Source organism: Hevea brasiliensis, chromosome 18 (genome assembly GCF_030052815.1).
Source record: "Hevea brasiliensis isolate MT/VB/25A 57/8 chromosome 18, ASM3005281v1, whole genome shotgun sequence".
Classification (NCBI taxonomy): domain Eukaryota; kingdom Viridiplantae; phylum Streptophyta; class Magnoliopsida; order Malpighiales; family Euphorbiaceae; genus Hevea; species Hevea brasiliensis.
This window is the reverse complement of record NC_079510.1, coordinates 43,214,513-43,236,041: the sequence shown is the minus strand read 5'-3', so window position 1 is coordinate 43,236,041 and position 21,529 is coordinate 43,214,513. Positions and strand designations below refer to the sequence as shown.

General features: G+C 34.1%; 2 protein-coding genes across 2 annotated transcripts; both read left to right on the top strand.

Annotated features, from left to right (window-relative positions):
• Nucleotides 1-210: 210 nt before the first annotated feature.
• LOC110653693 (microtubule-associated protein 70-2) lies at nt 211-7,273 on the top strand. Its single transcript, XM_021809441.2, has 11 exons — nt 211-849; nt 972-1,057; nt 2,319-2,384; nt 2,475-2,645; nt 2,753-2,923; nt 3,046-3,201; nt 3,309-3,455; nt 3,546-3,617; nt 3,709-4,248; nt 4,332-4,519; nt 6,724-7,273. The coding sequence occupies exons 1-11, from the start codon at nt 606-608 to the stop codon at nt 6,761-6,763; spliced, it is 1,881 nt and encodes a 626-aa protein (XP_021665133.2). The 5' UTR covers nt 211-605; the 3' UTR covers nt 6,764-7,273.
• A 1,196-nt stretch (nt 7,274-8,469) lies between these two features.
• LOC110653694 (phragmoplastin DRP1C) lies at nt 8,470-20,300 on the top strand. Its single transcript, XM_058141021.1, has 16 exons — nt 8,470-8,995; nt 9,237-9,300; nt 9,671-9,778; nt 10,579-10,680; nt 11,022-11,072; nt 11,202-11,263; nt 12,086-12,176; nt 12,299-12,363; nt 12,463-12,657; nt 12,789-12,908; nt 13,012-13,082; nt 14,130-14,355; nt 18,795-18,845; nt 19,136-19,376; nt 19,696-19,835; nt 20,017-20,300. The coding sequence occupies exons 1-16, from the start codon at nt 8,864-8,866 to the stop codon at nt 20,140-20,142; spliced, it is 1,845 nt and encodes a 614-aa protein (XP_057997004.1). The 5' UTR covers nt 8,470-8,863; the 3' UTR covers nt 20,143-20,300.
• Nucleotides 20,301-21,529: the final 1,229 nt, after the last annotated feature.

The following is a 21,529-nucleotide window of genomic DNA, read 5'->3' as shown; positions in this document are numbered from 1 at the left end:
CCTAAAAACCCAACCAAGCAAGCCCATAAATTTCTTTTTGTTAAAAAGAAAAACAGTAATTAAATTAAAAAAAAAATAAAAAATAAAATTATCTTCATGATAATATAATTATAAATTAATAATACAATGGCCAGTTAAGTAGCAGTGTCACTGTTTTAACAGCAAAGCGTCTCTTCATACAAAGCGTATTTCTCTAACTTTAAATAATCCAAAATCAAATCCCTCTTCTCTCTCTCTCTCTCTCTCTCTCTCTCTCTTCGCTGTAAGAGAAAGGCTAGATTTAAATCACAATCTTTAAGACAGACTGAGAGAGAAAAAAACAAGACAAAAACACTCAAACAAAAGCTCTCTCTCTCTCTCAGAGTCTGTAATCTACACATTTTCATACCCTTTGGTTAAGTAGTAGCTGCTGCTTACTTACAGGCACTGTTTCAATTTCTGTGAAATAGAGAGAGAAAAGAAGCGGTTTCTGTTTCTATCTCTCTCAATTTTTGTGGATTGGTAGTTTTCTAGGTGTGTAGAGTGTGATTTGAAGCGGTTGCCATTTGGATCTTGGTACATTTGGATGTGAGGGATAAGGCGGCACAGGGAGGATCAGATCGGATATGGCGGAGGTTTTCGGCGACGGGACTGTGGCTGCCGAGGTCAATGGTGCTGCTGCGGCGCCTTCTGTAACGCCTGCTCAGCAGCTTACTGTTTCTGGGTCCTTTAAGGAAGGGTCCAAGAGTTCGTCTCGTAGGAGGACGTCGGTTCGGCCTAGCTTTGATGCTGACAATGAGTTCATTACTTTGCTGCACGGCTCGGATCCGGTTAAGGTTGAGCTTAATCGGCTTGAGAATGAAGTTAGAGGTCTGAATGTGGTTCGATCTAGTGGTTTTTGGCTCTATTTCGCCGGGTTTCGAGCTCGATTAATTTTGGTTGTGGTGATATTTTTGAGTTTTTTTTTTCTCCTTTCTGATTTTTGGGTGCAGATAAGGACAGAGAGTTGGGAGAAGCACAAGCTGAGATCAAGGCATTGAGGTTATCTGAGCGACTGAGAGAGAAGGCCGTTGAAGAGGTCATTCTCTCTCGCTTTTTCTCTACTTCTATCCTTTTTTCACCCCCAGGGTTTCCATTTACTAATCAGGCTTAATCTTAATGTTCTTGATTGTCAATTTTCAGTGGCAGTCGTGGCCTCATGAATTTGGTTATTATCTTTTAGATATCACCTAATGATTTATTATTACTATTGCGTCTTCATTAAATGTTAAGCATTTAATTAAGTCGATGGAGTTTAGCATTTTTGACTGACAGGATATCGTCTATGATTTTTCTTCTCTTAGCGGGGAATGCTGATCCTATTACCTTCCTACGATATAATGTTATTTATTCAGCACCGATTATAGATTATTTTTCCTCCAAATTGGTGAAAACAAATAAGGATTCCTTTTGTTATTGTTGGGATGTCATTTCCCTACAAATACACTGCCCAAATCAGCTTTGTCTGACTTATTTTCTACATTTCTTTATCATTATTGATAGTTAATCTTACCATGTTAATGATGAGCTATCACAACTAACAGTGTTGATATTTCCCAGAAACTAGCTATCACAACTAACAGTGTTGATATTTCCCAGAAACTATCTCATGGTTTTTCTTCTTCTTTTTTTACCCCTGTGGATTAGCCAGTATTGTATTTGGATTTTTTTTTTCCTGCAAGTGCGGAAAGAAAGTACTGGTCCTAATAGTTACTGGGGCCTAATTATTGTTTGCCTTTTTAAAAAAAAAAAAAAAAAATTTCTATATGTTATTGTGGTTTTTATGCCTAAAATTAAGAGTTAGAAAACTAAAACTAGTTTCTGCCTTCTTTTGTAGTAGTTTTGCACTTATCCACATCTGCTAATATTTATTATATCTCCATCAAATCTGTCATTAGATAGTTTGCCTTGGAATTTGGAATTCTATTGTAGTATTGGTTTTAATAATTTCAATGTTCACCCGGCACTGATGTTTATGGTTTCTTGTTAGTATATTTAGTTATTTTTTTAAAAAAACTTCTTTTCAATGTACTGCATTAGGGATTATTAGATTTGAATGTGCAACCTTCTTGTTTATGATGCACTTATCATGGTTGTAAGTTTTACAAGTTTTTCTTTTTTTTTTTTTTAAATTTTTTTTATGTCTTGCATGTGCAATTTTATCATGTGAGGATTTTGGATTTTCAAAATTTTGGCATGTAGAATTTAATTTAATAACACACTCTTTTTTTTCATTCATTTTGACAATTATATGGTCTAAAATATTCCTGATTTTCTTTTCCCTTCCTATTATGCTGTAGCTCACTGAAGAACTCTCAAAAGTGGAGGAAAAGCTTAAGTTAACAGAATCTCTTCTAGAAAGCAAAGTATTGTTTTGACCCTGTTCAATAACTCAATAGATTTTGCTGATTGCTGTTGTACTGCTATATTTATTTAAAATTAAAACTCCTTTGCAGAATCTTGAAATCAAGAAAATCAATGATGAGAAGAAGGCTTCCATGGCAGCACAGTTTGCAGCTGAAGCAACTCTTCGAAGAGTTCATGCTGCTCAGAAGGATGATGATATGCCTCCCATTGAAGCGATTCTCGCACCTTTGGAGGCTGAGCTTAAGCTTGCTCGCCAAGAGGTATGTTATTTGTTTTGAGCTAATTATGGTCATTTTTTATTAAGAATGGTTTATATTAGGTGATTGCTGATTCTGTTTCATTAATAAATTCTTTTTCTTGCTTCCAGATCGCAAAGCTTCAAGATGACAACAAAGCATTGGATCGTCTAACAAAGTCGAAAGAAGCAGCTCTGCTTGAAGCTGAGAGGACCGTTCAAGTTGCATTGGCTAAGGCGTCTATGGTGGATGATCTCCAAAATAAGAACCAAGAGCTAATGAAACAGATAGAAATTTGTCAGGTATTTTTAAGATTCTTGCTTTGATGATGCTTCTCTTTTCAAATGTCTCAGAACTGAAATATTTCGTCTTCCTAGCATGTACAATTGGGATAAGTAATATATTTGCTGCTTGTTTGTGCCAGGAAGAAAATAAAATTTTAGACAAGATGCATAGGCAAAAGGTTGCAGAGGTTGAAAAGCTTACCCAAACTGTAAGGGAACTGGAAGAAGCGGTTCTTGCTGGCGGAGCTGCTGCAAATGCTGTGAGGGATTACCAACGGAAAGTTCAGGAGATGAATGTAATGCGCAATACAAATTTGAACACTCAAGCTTGCTGGATTTCACTTAGTTGACATGCTCTCTGCGCAAGCCCTGAATATGATTTATTTATTATCGCATTTTGCAGGAGGAAAGAAAAACTCTTGACCGAGAGCTGGCCCGTGCAAAAGTAACTGCAAACAGAGTGGCCACAGTGGTAGCAAATGAGTGGAAAGATGCAAATGACAAAGTCATGCCTGTCAAACAATGGCTTGAAGAACGACGATTTTTGCAGGTTAATTTTTAGCTTGAAGTTGGGCTCGTTTTGGTGATTCCTTCTTTGACCAAAGTTGTTGGCCACACTCAAATGCTACTGTTTTTACAGGGAGAAATGCAGCAACTTCGTGACAAGCTCACTATTGCTGAGCGAACTGCAAAGTCTGAAGCACATTTGAAAGTAATTATGTGATTTTGTAAGCTGGACATTTGCCATTTGGTGTGTTGTTTCTCCTTGTTGTGAAAGTAAACTATGATCTGGCAATTTTCAGGATAAATATCAGTTGAGGCTCAAAGTGCTAGAAGAAAACTTGAGAGGGTCATCAAGTAGTAATAGGAGTGCACCAGAGGGAAGAAGTGTAAGCAATGGGCCTTCTCGTCGCCAGTCCCTAGGTGGGGCTGACAACTTCTCAAGATTGACCTCCAATGGCTTTTTGTCCAAGAGAACACCAATATCTCATTTGAGATCTTCCTTATCCTCTAATACCAGTTCAGTGCTTAAGCATGCTAAAGGAACATCAAAATCATTTGATGGAGGCACAAGATCATTGGATAGGGGTAGTAGGGCTCTCCTAAATGGCACCAGCCCCAATCGTTCATTCAACCAACCTTCTGACAGAACCAAGGATGCTGAGGCACCTGATTCTTGGAAAGGAAATCCTGATGAGAAGCCCAATGAGTTTCCAGCAGCAGAGACAGAGGATAGTGTTCCAGGGATATTGTATGATTTGCTGCAAAAAGAGGTCATAGCTTTGAGGAAAGCTGGCCATGAAAAAGATCAAAGCCTCAAAGATAAGGATGACGCAATCGAGGTAGATGTTCTTCTTCCATTTGTTTTATGCTTATATTGTTTATATATCTGGTTGAACATTTTGTTTGATCATTGATTTCTCAGATGTTAGCAAAGAAAGTGGAAACATTAACTAAAGCAATGGAAGTTGAGGCAAAGAAGATGAGAAGAGAAGTAGCTGCCATGGAGAAGGAAGTTGCTGCCATGCGTGTAGAGAAAGAACACGAGAATAGGGCAAAGCGGTTTGGTAATTCAAAAGGGCCTGTCAGTGCTGCTCAGTTGCTTCCTGGAAGGTATTTGCATTAGAATTTTGTTTCTTCTTTTTTCAAAATCATACTTTGGGACAAAACTAGTTGTTGCATGACTTGAATGCTATATATTGGCATGTGTTTTATTGGGGCTGCATGATGGCTTACAATGGTTCGTAAATTCATGTAGTGCCAAAATAGGGGCACAATTTTCTGTGCACAGGTGGTTCAAATATAGCTAAGCTACTTAACTTTTACTAACAATCTTTACATTAATGCTATTATATACTTAGTATTATACTATTATGTCTATCTGGACACTGCAAAATCTTCAACCAAACCCATCAATTTGTGGATAGAAGTTCTTACTCCAAAAAAATTCATTTATTTCTCTGTCCATATAATTCACAATTGCAAGACCAATCCCCAAGGCTTTATCTCGCCTTTGAAATGGCTTTGTTATTCTGTCCTTGAAGAAAATCCTTCATGGAACTTGGTAGTAAACCTGCCTATGGTCCAGGTTGGGCTTGGTCCCTCTCCTTGAACCTTGAATTGGATCAAAATTGGCAGTTAAGCCTGGCAGTCTGGTATAGTCCACTCCGCCTCCCCTTTTATTAGAAAAAAAAAAAAAACCTAGAATTGAACCGAAATCGAAACTGCCAGTTCCAAACCATCTTTGAATTGGACCTATGCGGTCTAGTTTGGGACTAGCTAGTGGCTAAGACTACTTGGAAGAACACAATTGATCCCAACACAAAAGAAAACCAAAGCCCATGATGTGCAGCTACTTCATGATGACAAATCAATCCCAATTGAACTGGGTTGTATCCACATCTTGAAGTACTGTTTGCTTTGGCCATTGAGTTTAACTGTTTTGTCCTTGAAATGGGCCCTTAAGAGGGAGGGGTGTGCTTGGCCTTACTATAAGGCTCTAGCCCCTTTGACTCCAAGTCAATGTGGGATTTTGTATCATCATCTATCAGATGTCCTTTGCCAGTCAAGGGGTTTTGGGCTTTGGAGAGATGGTTTTTAACCCATTTGGACTTTGGATCTGGTTCAGTGGAGATGCAAAGGGTCGTGCCCTCCTTCCTCTAGCTCCAAATGATGAAAAATCAATTCAAATTGAACTTGTCATATTCATACCTTGAGTTATTGTCTGCTTTGGCTACTGAGACTTACTATTTTGTAATTGTAAAAGGCCCCTGTGGGAGAGGGAGTATGCTTGGCCTTATAAGGCTCTAGCCCACTTGACTACAAGTCGATATAGGATTTTGTATCATCATCTATCACTTCACAGTGATTAAGGAGGTGATACCATGATAGATACAATCCATCCAGTTTGGTTTATCTCATTTTCTTTGTTCACTGACTTTGCATATTTTATAATGTATTTAGTTATACCATGAGCAATTGATATTTTATAATGCACTGCAGGATGAAAGGAAGTGATTGGGCTGCTTTCCCCGTAGTTTTCAATATGTTGTTTGTGTTTTTTTCTATAGAGCAAGCTTGGTGCTTGCTTTTATCTTTTTGCAATAACAAAAATTCCAGCTAATGAGCTAAATGTGTTGAGGAGTTTCTCTTTGGCCTGTAACAATGCCATGTCTGGATAACTGAGGAACTAGGCTTTAACTTATGATCTCTGCTTCCTTTTACGAACCCATCGATTCTAGATTGAGGTCATCTTGAAAGTACAAAATGAGTTAAGATCAGACTGATTCATCTAGGTAGTCGTGTTCTTTATAGCAGAGCACATGTGATGATAGAGAATAAGATATGTTGTTTACAAGGCAATCACATTCTGGTTTGTTTTTTGTGTTTCTCGTCAAATGAAAAGAATCTCAAGTATTTAATATTCGACTGCTACAGTATACTAGTTCTAGCTATACGCCTGTATCTGAATTTTTATTTACCTTAAATTTAAGTTTGTAACTAATGTCCGCTTACAAAAGTAATACAAAAAGGCGAAAATATTTGTTTTGGATAATATACTCAAGGAGAAACTTCTTCACTTGGAGATACCAGCCCTGTAACATTACGACAAGTGCTAGCATGGTTTAAATTTTAGGTCTTAGCTCTGTAAGATCATAAACGTACACATACTTTAAAAGCAAGAAACATTGGGTTGTTTGCTGCTTAAATTTTCTGTTCTTGCACATTTTCACAGGCTTATCCTCTTTATCATCACTAATTAAGTTGCCTTCTGAAATTAGTCTTTCAAAAGCTAACAGATCCTCCTATTTGCACAGGAATGTGGCACGTGGTGGATTAACACGCAGCACTCAATGACGATAAATTTCCACTCATATAATCAGTGAGGCATAAATCTGCATAGGTCTTGTTCTTTAGTTCATTTTTATATTTTATATTTTCCCCTTCTCCTGTGATTGATTATAAAATTGTAACTTGCATGCCGATGATCCATGTTACATTGTAATTGGCAAAGAAAGTAAACTCAGGAAGAGAACAGTATCAGAGGAAAGAAATTGGCATGCTTCTGACATAGACTGTTATTCCTCTGCTTAGAGATCAGCGGAAAAAAAAAAAAGAAGATAGAAAAAAGGAAGAAATTGACTTTGGGCTAACCTTTTGTCAGGTTTTTCTTTTGAGTGGTCAGTGGTGGTTTGGCTGTATAGGTAGCTTATTTGGGTTTTCTGTTGTCTTCCATTTTGCAGTTTATATTTGTTGTATTCTGCAGCTAGTGTGATTGTTATCGGTTCAAGTTTGTTAATATTTTTGTAATCAGATCAAATACAGATCATTTGGTTGTGTTATTCATCTATAGTTTATTGTTCGTTATGAGTCTTTCTCCGGGTGATTTAACTTGTTCTACCTATATTTTTGCAATTTTGTCGGTGATTGCTGATAAGAAAAACCTTGTCTGACAATTGTACGGATTATTTTTCCGGTTCTGAAAGTTTGTATTTTGTATTTTCCGAGTCAATTGACGATAATACCCATTGCTGGAACATGGAACTGCGGTTGTTTTTCAGTCTGCTGGTGTTTGGAGGATACTCCAAAATTGCTCTGGTGACAAAGCGTTTTAGAAGTCTGCGGCAATGTAATGATATCCCACCGAAAGTGAAAGGTGTCAGCCTGGAGATAATTCTCTTTTTGTGTAATTTGCAATTATTGTCGTGTTTAATATTCATCCCCGCATTTTAATTTATTATAGATAAATCTTTCAATTTCAATTTTGTTTTATAAACTATCCTCTCAGTAGCAATGGTAGGTTTATAAGTTAAAAAAAAAAAAAATAAATAAAATTACTATTTTAACTTTCTTTACTCTGGTTGCAAATAGGTTTTTCACCATTCATTCAGAACCGATGTCTTTTTTCTATTATTTAATTTAATTAATTAGCAAGTTTAATTAATTTGATAACATTAAATATATATAACAAATGATAAAAAAATTCATAATAAATAGAAAAAATTTAAAACGAACATGAAACATAATCAAAGTTTAGGAAGAATGAGTGAAAATTGCTCTTTTTCTACATCCAACATTTTTACCATACGAGACTCTGCACAACGCATGTTAAATGAACTGTCATTTATGTTGCATGCGTAGACGTATTCAATGTCTAAAGGTTACCATAATTTCATTTAAATGATAGATGTTAAAACATGGAATCACCATATGTTTTCTGAATCGAGCTTCACTGAGGGGAAACAAAACCCTCATTCTTCGTACCAAAACCTGCAAGGAATCTTTTCCTTACCATCTGACTGAACATACAAATTTCAATAACACCAACAATCGATTGAAAAATATATTATTGAAAGAATAAGACAGTAGTCATATAAAGGTAAGCACTTTTTTCTATAGGAGAATTTCTTAGAAATAGATAATCCATTTGCCGAACTTTTACATTTGAAAATGGTTGAACTATTCATTAAATAAAAAATGTTAGAAATTTAATTTATGAAGAAAATTTTGTTCATGTTCTAAAAGAGCTCATATTTTGTCATGGAAGGTCACTAGTTCATCGCATTAGATTCTATTATTTGTTCCAAACGGTCCTTTAAAACAAAATTGAATTCCATTATTTGTCCTCAAATTTTCATTTTTTAGGCTTTCGTCCATTATTTTACCCGCTGCAATTTTAGAAATATCACATTTTGGCCCCAAATCTTTTAACAAATATTCAAATCAAAGCCTCGCCTAACCCTGTTACTCTTGTATTGCACAAATACCATCTCTGTTTCAGATTCAACGTCCGCATCTAAACCAATCTCTCTTTCTCTTCTGATCCAAGCTCCCATTCATTTCTTGATCCTTGCCTTAGCTGCTTTGATCTAAATTCTCCTCCTTCTCATCTCACATTTGCTTTTTTTACTCAAAGCACGAACATTTTCCATTTTTGCTTTAGATCCCGTTTGGAAAATGGCCACAATGGAGAGCTTGATTGGGTTAGTCAACAGAATCCAAAGAGCCTGTACTGTCTTAGGAGATCATGGCGGTGAAGGCATGTCCCTCTGGGAAGCTCTTCCTTCTGTTGCTGTTGTTGGTGGCCAGGTTCCTTCTCTCTCTCTCTCTATATATATATTTATTATGCATTGTTGATTTTTTTTTTAAATCTCTGGGGATTTGGTATCTATATCAATCTTATAGTTTGATAGATCATTTTGCCGTTTGAATTTCTGGGTCTTAATGTTTTTGGGATGGGAGTGATATTTTGCTGATTTCCTCGTTGTTTTTGAATTTCTGGTTTCATGATTAATGTGTTAGTATTTGTTGTTCTCTTGTAAAAATCCAGAGTTCTGGGAAATCTTCAGTGTTGGAAAGTGTAGTGGGGAGAGATTTCCTGCCTCGCGGATCTGGTAATTCTCGATGGGAATTATTTGATTTTCATTGATTGTGCATTGTGCTTCGGTTAACAGGGAAATGAGAAGTTATTTGAATTAAGCTACATGTATATGAATGTAGCTCGATAGAGTGGTTTTTTCGTTCTTGTTGGTTCTAAATAAAACTTGAAGAACACAATTTTATTATTATTTTTTCCCACTTGTCTAATAATGTTTAAGCATTCATATGGAGCTAAGACAACTCTTGTTTCATGATCTCTTTCTTTCAAAATGAAGTTATCTCCATTAGCCAGTCACCCATATTTTTAGTTGACAAATAAATATGTTCCTTCTCTTTTTCATCACTTTATTATCAGCTTAAGCTTTTGTTGTTTTGCACCTGTAGGAATTGTTACGCGGAGACCATTGGTGTTGCAACTTCATAAGATAGAGGGTGGGAAGTCTGAATATGCAGAATTTCTTCATGCACCAAAGAAGAGGTTTACAGATTTTGGTAAGTCTTAACATTTCCTCAGGTCACTACATGTTACCGAATATAGTTTGTCATGATAAGAAGCCTGCTTGTTCTCAACTAAAGCAAGCAAAAATTGAATTCCCACTTTGGGCATTGGAAATGTTCAATAATTCAAGTTTATCTACTTATTACTTGATCAGTCTATGTTTGAGGCTCAAAAGTAAAAACCTTGAACTTCTATAAAATCTTATAAAAAAAGCAGTATGTTATGACTGAAGAGACTCCCTTTTTGATCTATGATTCATTGATCAATTGAAGTTCCCCTATAGTAAGTGCAATTGAGGAGAAAATATGAATAAATATTGACAAAATGGTGTTAGATTTGCGATATCTTCATCTCCTTTGAGCAATTTATTGTTGTGAATTTGGAGAAGCAAGTCTTCCACCTATCAGCACAAGCACCTTTTCATGCTAAAAAAAAGTCAAATTTGCATCAGTTACAACAATGTAAATGTGGAAAAAATTGTAGAAGTTTTTCCATTTATATAAGTATTGCTAATTCAATGTACCATATCAATTGAACCATAGCAATGATCATAGAAACAAGAGTGGAGCTTGTTTGTTGCTAGTTGGGTGCCTCCCTGGAAATGTTGTTCATCTCTTTTTCAATTTTGAATGGTTTGACATTTTTCCTTGATTTTTCTTTTCTATTACTTGTAATCTCAGAGAGTTTGATTCATCAATTAGGTACTTTGTCAAGTTTTTATGTACTGAAACTCATTATTTAATCATTTTACAACATTTCCCAGTATAAAATGAGCATTCTTTCTGTTATATAGCTGCTGTGCGTAAGGAGATTGCCGATGAAACCGAACGTATTACTGGGAAGTCAAAACAGATCTCTAATATTCCAATTCACCTGAGCATATATTCTCCAAATGGTTTGTATTCATACTTCTTTCCTAACTATATGCTAAATGAAGTTACATAGTTGACTAATGACAACATTATTGAAAGGGAATTTTTTTTTTTTTTTATAAGTTTCAAAACTTGTCTGAAATTTGATAATTTTGAATCTCCTAAAATACAAGTTCCTAACCCAATGAACAAAGAGCTTCTAATGGGTTTTTCTATTGGCACTTTTATCTGTTTCCTTTTTTAGTTTTACAAAATTTCTATTCTGTACATTGACTTCCTATAAAATTAAGTATTTGTTGATCTCTTAAAGCTCTCTATTTATTCAGATTCCGTGGCTCTTGACTGTGTGGTTTTTGTTTATCAGTTGTCAACTTGACCCTCATAGATCTTCCTGGATTGACAAAGGTTGCTGTAGGTAACTATTATGAGCATCCTTAAGCATAAATTGTGTATTTTTTCCCATTCTAATTTTATTTTTTTTATTTTGTACATGTATTTAATCATGTTTCCATTTGTGCAATGATGTAAATTTGGGCTTTTGCAGAGGGACAGCCGGAGAGTATAGTTGAGGATATTGAAAATATGGTCCGTACTTATGTTGAGAAGGTGAGAATACAGCATTAGAGATGAATGATACTGAATCTGTTCAAGGAAAGAAGATACATGTTCATATACATGAGGTGTTTTGGAATAAATAAAATTTAAATACGTAGTTAACTTGAAATGAATTAATATAAGAAGAGACTCCATCACAATTTTCCACCAAGTAATAAAAAGATGAGAACAATAGAAGTAGAGAATTCAGGATTGATAAAGGAAAGAATAACTCACTTGTTGGGATTGACTATTGAGGCATGTTGGTTCATTTTGTATTTCAGTTCATGCTTGAAGAATTTTATGCCCATACCAGAATAATTGAATTTCAGTCTGTGTTAGTGATTAATTAGTTGAGAGTAATTTGGGTAAATGGGATTTTCTTGAATTTTTTTTCCCTCGTTAAAAAATGATGCTGGTTATTAGAAATAGACTTCTAATGGTAGGAAATTATTTCCAAATGATATCTAAGAAACTGGAGAGAATATCCACCATCCTAAAGTTAGTGTGACATGAAGCAATAAATGATCTTGAATTCAATTTTCATCATGCATTTTTTTTTTCTTTTTTTTTTTTTAATCTTTCAAGCACAACAAAATTTCTGCTATTCAAATGTGTTCCAGTGTCAAATGTGTATCCCTTGTTTCTGTTTGCTCAAAAAGTTCCTTAGAGTATTTAACTCTTCAAAGTACATTTATCCCTCTTAGTTATTTGTCTCATTTCATTAATGATTTTGGTTTTATAGGTCAAATCATGTGTTATGTGATACACTAGTTTTTGCGGCTGTATATTTTTTCTATACTGTTTATATTATGTATTTTACTTGTTTGGTAGCCCAACTGCATTATATTGGCTATTTCTCCGGCTAATCAAGATATTGCTACTTCGGATGCTATAAAACTTGCCAGAGAAGTCGATCCTTCAGGTAATTAAAATCTGTGAATGGTCAAGGCTAAAACTTTTTCAATTCCTGTTTGTTGTATTTTGTTAATCATTGATAGACACTTAGACAGAGAGATAAATTTCTGTTGTACTTGGTGTACTTAGGTGAAAGGACATTTGGTGTGTTGACGAAGCTTGATCTGATGGACAAGGGAACCAATGCTACGGATGTATGGACTTACTTTTATTACTGATGAATTAATTGACATAACTCTGCAATTCATTAGCTTGATATATAAATGTGATATTTTCCCATATGAATGGTTAAGGTTCTTGAAGGAAGGGCTTACAGGTTGCAACATCCATGGGTTGGAATTGTTAATCGTTCACAAGCTGATATCAATAAGAATGTTGACATGATTGCTGCCCGTCGAAAGGAGCGTGAATATTTTGAAACAAGCCCTGAGTATGGACATTTGGCAAGTAAAATGGGTGCAGAGTATCTTGCAAAACTTTTATCCAAGGTCTTTTCAACCACTACAAATTTATATAGAGGCCCTAGTTTATACTAAATTGCTATTTTCACTGGGGTTTTGACTTTTGACTTCTGTCATATACTGATGCTTTTATACTTAATATATTTACCCCCAATCAGCATTTGGAGACAGTTATCAGACAGCGCATACCAAGTATCATTGCTTTAATTAATAAGACCATTGATGAGCTTAATGCAGAGTTGGACCGCATTGGGAGGCCTATTGCAGTAGACTCAGGGGTAAAAATTGAGAATTTTGAGGATACTAGATTTCTTTAATTGTGAATTAAATTATTTAATGGTCCTATTTGAATCACTGGAAGCACATTACCTTTTTTTACAGGCACAACTTTACACGATCCTAGAACTGTGTCGTGCTTTTGACCGTGTATTTAAGGAACACCTGGATGGAGGGTAATTTACAATACATTTTCTTCTCCAGATTTGGTTGAAATTTTTCTACATTGAAAATTCTAAATTGGTCTTTGTTGTTTTTTTTCAGTTGTACAAATAATTCAATAAAAACCAGAAATTTATTTGTACAATGACTTACAAATTGACTTTTTGTTTTGTGCTTTCTGAATAAATATTCCTGCTTTAATGTCAATCTCATATTGGAAATCAATAATTTAGGGCCAAACCTACACATATGGTCAAGTGGATTGGGTTAAGAAAACTTTAGTTTTTGGATGTTGGAAAATTAAATTTTCTTTGGAATTTGATAACTAATGTAACAAAAAATTGATTAGAACTTATGAAAGTTTGAGAGCAACTATTTTATTTCTTTAACTCATGAATTCTTCCACATATGAGCAAGGAATAAAAGCTACTTGCAAGAAGTCTTTATTGTTTTAATATCGCATGATTACATGCACAAACAGTTATTCTGGACCTTGAAATTGTTATATAGTTGAAATATAAGTTTATATTTTAGGTGGTTTTCTTTGAGTGTTATCAACCTTGATCGGAGGGTGTTACTGTAATGAATATTAGTAAGGAGAATAAGGGCTGTAACTGTACGTGGAAGGAATAAAATAGTTAGGATGGTCTGTGGTAGTTGAGTAGTTGAAAGATGTTATCAATTGTAGCTGATTCTGTTACAACTGTAACTGATTCTAGTAGGGCAGTTACTGAGGGCTATAAATATCAGTAGAAGTTATCTTGTAAGGGATTTCAAGAATCATTACAAAGAATTATATTTCTCTCTTCTCTAATTATCTCTAAATCTTCTCCCCTTTCTGTTTCTTTTCTCAACCTAGTCTATTTCTAACTCTCTCCCTATTTCTGTGTTTTGAAGGGCATTGTAGATCTGATACATAATAGTTACCTTTTTAGCTTGTTTTCATGTTCTTGTCTGTAATTGTTTATGGAGTCTTGTAGGAGAATCCTTTGTCTTCCATAGTTGGTACTCCATATTCTCAATAAATTTCTTTTTCTTATCGAAACAAAAATAAATGTCAGGCGTCCTGGTGGTGATCGAATATATGGGGTTTTTGATCATCAACTACCTGCTGCTTTAAAAAAGCTGCCCTTTGATCGTCATCTCTCTTTGAAAAATGTGCAAAAAATTGTGTCAGAAGCAGATGGTTATCAGCCACATTTAATTGCTCCAGAACAAGGGTATAGGAGGCTAATTGATGGATCTATAAGCTACTTCAAAGGTCCAGCTGAAGCATCTGTGGATGCGGTAATGTTCTTACTTGAGCCATGCCTAACCATTTTGAAGTTTGGGGTGAATGCAATTTATGCTGACATGTGTTAATTGTACTTGGTTCTGTGTACCATTTTCTTCTTTCCAACTTGTTATTTATGTTCTTATGTATTCCATTGTCTAGATGAAAACTTTTACATCTGTTCTCTCACAGACAGATTGGTCATACATGAGGCGCGTGCATCCATGCTCTTCTTTGCGGATAGTGCATCATTATGTCCTTGTAGTGATTATAACTTATATTCGATCACTACATTGTTAAAGGAAACCTAGATTCTATTTCCCTTGTACTGATTTGGCATTTTCACTTTTCTAAGTTGTGCCATAAATGGCATCCAATAATTGTTTGCATGTGGAGATTCATTGACTATTAAAAATTTTCAAGCTAGAAGATCAGTCAAGCTTGAGATAGTTCCTCTGGTGGGCCTTTTTCTTCCCTAATAGTGTTCACTACTTATTTGTTAATAGTATTTGTGGGGATGAGTTCATTTTCTCTAGATGAAGAGAATAAGCAGTAGAAGGAATGAAGTTAAAATGGAAGGAAATCATATGGCTAATAAAGTTGAGTCTATTTGGAGATTGGAATAGATGTTTTCTAATTTTACTGATACTTTATTTCAAAATGAATTTTAAATTTTGAGTTGATATCAAGAGCATTATTCTTCATTTCATGCACTTGGACAATGTAAAATCTATATGATTTTGCATGTTTGAGATGCATTTACAGAATGTCCACTCAGGGAAATATGCGACAGCTTTGACACCATTTGTGATGGATAATGCATGTGCTAAAGGGTTGTCATTTTTTATTGCGTGTTTATGAGTTATTTGTTTGAAAAGGCATAAAATGCAGCAAATTTAGTTGTAATCCATGTATTATACATAGCAAAAGGTGATGGATGTTGTAAGGGCATATATGATTTCTTTTTTTCTTTTTTTCTTTTCATTCAGGAACTCCGCCTAAATAAAAGAGGGTTGCGGTAGGTGTCAACCAGCGCAAAAATTTCGTCACACCTCATGATATGGATTCTTACGACGTAAACGATGGGGCATCCTCTACTTATGACGCGCTACATCGGAGCCCGGGTGTAGTGAGAAATATGCAAGGGTGTAGGACGTTCACTTAAAGCGACGCGCTATGCCGGCACCTGGGTGTGATGTTGAATGAGCAAGGGTTCCTACATCTTGGACGGATATGGATAAAGAAGTTAGTCCATAGGATAGATTGTAGAACAAATAGTGGAACAGAACACAAGATAGGTATAGAGAACAATAGAAAATATCATATAAGGAGATCAATTAGGCAGAAACAGGATATGAAGAGAATCAGGGTTGATACTTGGAATGTTTGATCACTTACAGGAAAATTAATGGAACTTGTAGATACCTTGGAAAGGAGAAGCATGAATATTGCTTGCATTTAGGAGACTAAATGGGTAGGAGAGAAAAGCAAAGAAATGGGTAATTTAGGATACAAACTGTGATTTACCGAAAAGGAGAGTAACAAAAACGGAGTGGGCATAATCAAGACAGGACATTGAAAGATGTCGTAATAGCTGTGAAAAAAGTAAGAGATAAAATCATATTAGTAAAACTAGTACTATTAGGAGAAATAATAAATCTAGTTAGTGCTTATGCCCCATAAATAGGATTAGATAGTGAAAGTAAACAAAAGTTTTAGGAAGATATGGATGATCTAATGCAAAGCATACCGAATGAAGAGAATGTTTTCATTGGTGGAGATTTGAATGGACGTGTAGGAAGTTATAGGCAAGGTTATGAGAATGTTCATGGAGATTTTGGTTTTGGTAGCCCAAATGAGAAGGAGAAAAATATCCTAGATTTTGCTATGGCGTACGATCTAATACTAGCAAATACCTACTTTATAAAAAGGGAGTCACATTTAGTGACTTTTAAAAGTGGACAACATAGAAGCTAAATTGATATCCTCTTAACTAGGAAGACACATAGAGCTTTATGCAAGGATTGCAAGGTCATTCCGGGAGAGGCTTTAATAAGTCAACATCGGTTAGTGGTCTTGGATGTCAAGTCTAGGAACAATTCAAGTAAGACTAGAAGAAATATTGTAGCTCGAACAAAGTTGTAAGAGTTCAAAGGAGTAAAGCAAGTGAAGTTTAAAAATGAGCTTCTTGAGTCTGAAGCATGGAAATTGGATGTGGAGGCCAATGGTATGTGGATACAGATGGCATCAAAGATTAGAGAAGTAGCTAGAAAAATACTTGGAGAGTCTAGAGGACATGGACCAGCCTCAAAAGAGATGGTGGTGGAATGAGGAAGTACAAAAGGCAGTGAAAAGAAAGAGGGAATGGTATAAGAAATTACCTAAGTGTAATAATAATGAGGCGTATGAATAGTACAAGATAGCAAAGAAAGAGGCAAAAATGACAGTTAGTCAAGTAAGAGCGTAGACCTTTGAAAAATTATATGAGAAACTTAGAACTAAAGAAGGAGAGAAATATATTTATAGATTAGCAAGGAGGAGAAAAAAAAAAAATCAAGATCTCAATCAAGTTAGGTGCATTAAAAATAAAGAAGAAAAAATATTGATGAAAGATGAGGACATTGAAGAAAGATGGAGAAATTATTTTGATGATCTCTTTAATAATAGTCAAAGTGTTAATAGCATGAATATAGACTACAGAGTAATAGAAAAGAATGCAAATTATACTAGAAGAATTAGATCTTCAGAAGTAAAGGAAGCATTTAAGAGAATGAAAGTGGGTAAAGCCTGTAGACCCAGTGGAATACCAATTGAAGTGTGGAAGTGTTTGAGAGATATGAGAGTGGTATGGTTAACTAAATTGTTTAATAAGATTCTAAACTCAAAGAAAATGCTTGATGAATGGAGGAAGAGTATTTTAGTATCTATTTTTAAAAATAAGGGAGACATACAAAATTGCTCAAACTATAGGGGAATTAAACTCATTAGCCATACTATGAAGTTGTGGGAGAGAGTTGTGGAATATCGACTACGTCATGACACTTCTATCTCTATCAATCAATTTGGTTTCATGCTTGGTCGTTTAACTATGGAAGCGATCTTTCTCATTAGAAGCTTGATGGAGAAATATAGAGATGTGAAAAAAGATCTACATATGATTTTTATCGATTTTGAGAAGGCTTATGATAATGTTCCAAGAGATATCTTATGGAGAGTGTTAGAATAAAAAGGGTATATATTAGGTACATACAAGTATTAAAAGATATGTATGAAGGAGCAACTACTATTGTGTGCACAGTAGGAGGAGACACAAGAGATTTTCCTATCTCAATTGGATTATACCAAGGTTCAGCTGTAAGCCCTTACTTTTTTATATTAATTCTAGATGAATTAACGCAATATACACAAGAGAGTATCCCTTGGTACATGATGTTTGCGGATGATATAGTTTTGATAGATGAGACGCGAGAAGGAGTCAATAAAAAGTTAGAGTTTTGGAGAAGTACTCTAGAGTCAAAGGGCTTTAAGTTAAGTAAAACGAAGATATATTACATGCATTGTAAGTTCAGTGAAGTCTGAACTGGTGATAGGGAAGGAGTTAGTTTGGATGGAGTGGTATTGCCCTAAAGTAATCACTTTAAATATTTCAGCTCAATCTTTTAAGTAAATGGGGGATGTGAGCAGGGTGTTAGTCATAGAATTAAAGCCGGATGGTTGAAGTGGAGACGTGCTACAGGAGTTTTATATGATCACAAGATTCCCAATAAGTTGAAAGGAAAATTTTATCGTACAATCATACGACCTGCCATGTTATATGGCAATGAGTGTTGGACAATGAAGGAGTCGTATTTGTCTAAGATAAGAGTTGCCGAGATAAAAATGTTAAGGTGGATGAGTAGTCATACTAGACTAGATAAAGTCCGTAATGAGAGTAAATTAGAGAAAAGATGAGAATGGTGCCAATTGAGGATAAGTTGAGAGAAGGGAGATTGAGTTGGTTTAATCATGTGAAGTGTAGATATACGAAAGCTCCAGTTAGACAAGTAAAGCACATTGAGTTAGAGGATAGAAAGAAAAAAAGGGGTAGACCTAAACTGATTTGGAGGAGAGTAGTATAACATGACCTAGAAGCATTACATATTTCTAAGGATTTAATCCAAAATCGTTTAGAGTGGAGAAAGAGAATCTATATAGCTGACCCCAATAAATTTTTGGGATAAAGGCTTAGTTGAGTTGAGTTGAATTGAGTTTTTCTTTTCATCAAGGAATCCTAGGATTTGCAATATTACTATCAATATTGTTTTCATTGTAGAGGAAATGGTTTTTCAAGAAAACAGGGATTTCTTATAGGGACATACTCCATGCATCATAATGTGTGCCTAATCATTATTTTGCATCATTATTATCATTATTGTTATTTTTTCTCATAAATGAGTATTTTATGTTGCCTTAGGTGCATTTCATTTTGAAGGAACTTGTACGGAAGTCAATAGCTGAAACGGAGGTAAGCAATCTTTCATTTAAGATAACCTTTTCCATTTAGATATTATCATAATTCTTTCTTTGCGAGTAATCACACACCTTGACGCTGCAAAAATTTCACTTTTGTTAGATCAAAAAGAAATCGGTTTTCTTCTGAAAAGAGTTCAAATTACATTTTTCATTCTGGTACTAGTTCAGAAAGTACTGTGTGTGCATGTTTTTCTTTTGATCTTGAATCTCACATAGAAATTTCAAGGATCCCAAACTGAAAGAACTTTAATTTGTAGCTACTGTACTTTATGTTGATTCCAGGAGCTGAAGCGATTTCCAACTCTTCAATCTGACATTGCTGCGGCAGCAAATGAAGCTTTGGAAAGATTCCGTGATGAAAGCAGGAGAACAGTTTTGAGGCTTGTGGACATGGAGTCTAGCTACCTAACCGTGGAATTTTTCCGGAAGATTCACCTTGAAGGGGAGAAGAACACAAACTCAAACTCAAATGCATCAGGCCCAAATGCAGACCGTTTTGCTGATTATCATTTCAGGAAGATTGGTATGCTGTCCACCCTTGTCATCAAATTCTTGAATCTGGTGAACTGTTATCCATATGTTTAAATATCTCTATATTAACAATCAGTTTAGTGGTATCTACTAGTTACTGTCTCCATGATCATTTAATTAATTTATGTTCTCCCTCACTAGTGAGTGTCAAATGTTGTATGTATAGTTTAGGTTCGTGTATTAATAGTAGGGGATGTAATTCCAAGATACTTGATTTCTTTCACAAGAAGCAAGATTTTTAGCATCCAAATTTCCGCTATTATGAACTACTGGGATTGAGAAGTATTAACATGTATTGAAAATTTTTTCAGGATCAAATGTCAATGCTTATATTGGTATGGTTTGTGATACGATGAAGAATTCTATCCCCAAAGCCGTAGTTTATTGTCAGGTCCGAGAAGCAAAGAGGTCCCTTCTCAATCAATTCTATGCACAAGTAGGGAGAAGGGAGGTAATATCATCAGAATAGTATATTTCTTGAATATTTGCAGACAACATTCAATCAATACCACAATGTTGAATACATACTGAGCTTTGTGTTGATTGGCAAAGGGAAGATTATTTTCTTTGAAAATGATTTTGACTATTTTCATGGGTTTTTTTTTTTAATTGATATATTTTATTTTTTGCAGAAGGAGCGGCTTGGTGCAATGTTGGATGAGGACCCGCAGCTCATGGAAAAGAGAGCAGCCATAGCAAAAAGGCTTGAATTGTACAAGTCGGCCAGGGATGAGATTGATTCGGTAGCATGGAAATGATAGAGACACAAGATTCATCACGTAAATTCTTTTTTTTTTTTTAATTTTTTTTTCCAATTTACAAGCTACATTCATATCTTGACAACCAAATTGCAAATTCTTTTAGTGCTCGATAATGATTAAGATCTATACATGCAAGATATTTAGATTTCTTTCCATGATTTTTCTCAATATTCATTGGATATCAAAGTGTCTTTTATTTTTATTTTGCAAATAGATGATCTTCATTCAAGAATATGGGAAATTTTCTTTTAAATTTATTTCTAAATTATTCTTTTAAATTTAACGCAATAAAATGATATTATTATGTTTTTATCTCATATATTTTATGTAAAGTGATTTAATTTTTCTAAACACTTTATAGAAAAAATATTAAATCAATGGAAAAAAATAATGTACGCTTATATATATATATATATATATTATAAATTGATACAATAAGACATTATATTAAATTAATAACAATGAATTAAGTTATTTACTTTTAATAATAAAAAAATATAATATCATTATTATTAATTTCAAATAATATTTTAATATATTATTTATAAAAGATACTATATGCTGATATTTTTATAAAGTCTCATTATTTTTTTGTTAATTTCATAATTTTAAGAAAAATTTGTGTCACTTTATGTAAAAATTATAAGATAAAAAAAAATATATTTTTTTAATAAAAATATATAATTTTTTTGAAGTTTAAGATTTTTATTTTTTTATTTATACACAAAGTAGTCTTACATTTTTTTTAGACAAAGTATAAAACTACCCTTTTGTCAACATTGAAAGAGGGAAAATAAATCCTTAATAATAAGGAGAAAAATTTTATATTCGATTTTAATGAATATAAATATAAATAAATATATAAATATATAAAGAGATGAATTTAAATATTTCAAATAGACAAGAATTTGAGAATTTATTGAAAAAATTAACAAAAAGTAAGAAAATAAATAAATAAAATTGATATAGGGGCAACCATGGCAATAAATTCACCATGGTTGCTCAAAGAGAAGATTTAAAGGAATAAAGGAAAAGAGAAGAAGAGAAAAAAAAAAAAAAGATTTCTAAAAAATATTAGGTAGATTTGAGTCCTTGCTATTAATTTAAATTCATAAGATATGTTATATCAAATTTAAAAAAATTACCAAGTTACAAGATTTTACAAAACCTTATAATTGATTCATACAAATATCAAATTACAAAGGCAGAAGCAGTGAATAAATAGGGTTGAATACCCCTATTTTGTTAGAAAATAATAATAAAAAAATTAAAAAAAAGGCTCATGCAGGTAAAAATAGAAAAAATTTTGTTGAACGAAAAAAAAAGAGATAATTAGAAATTCACATATTTATCCTGCTTAATTTTTGTATTAAACAACTAATTA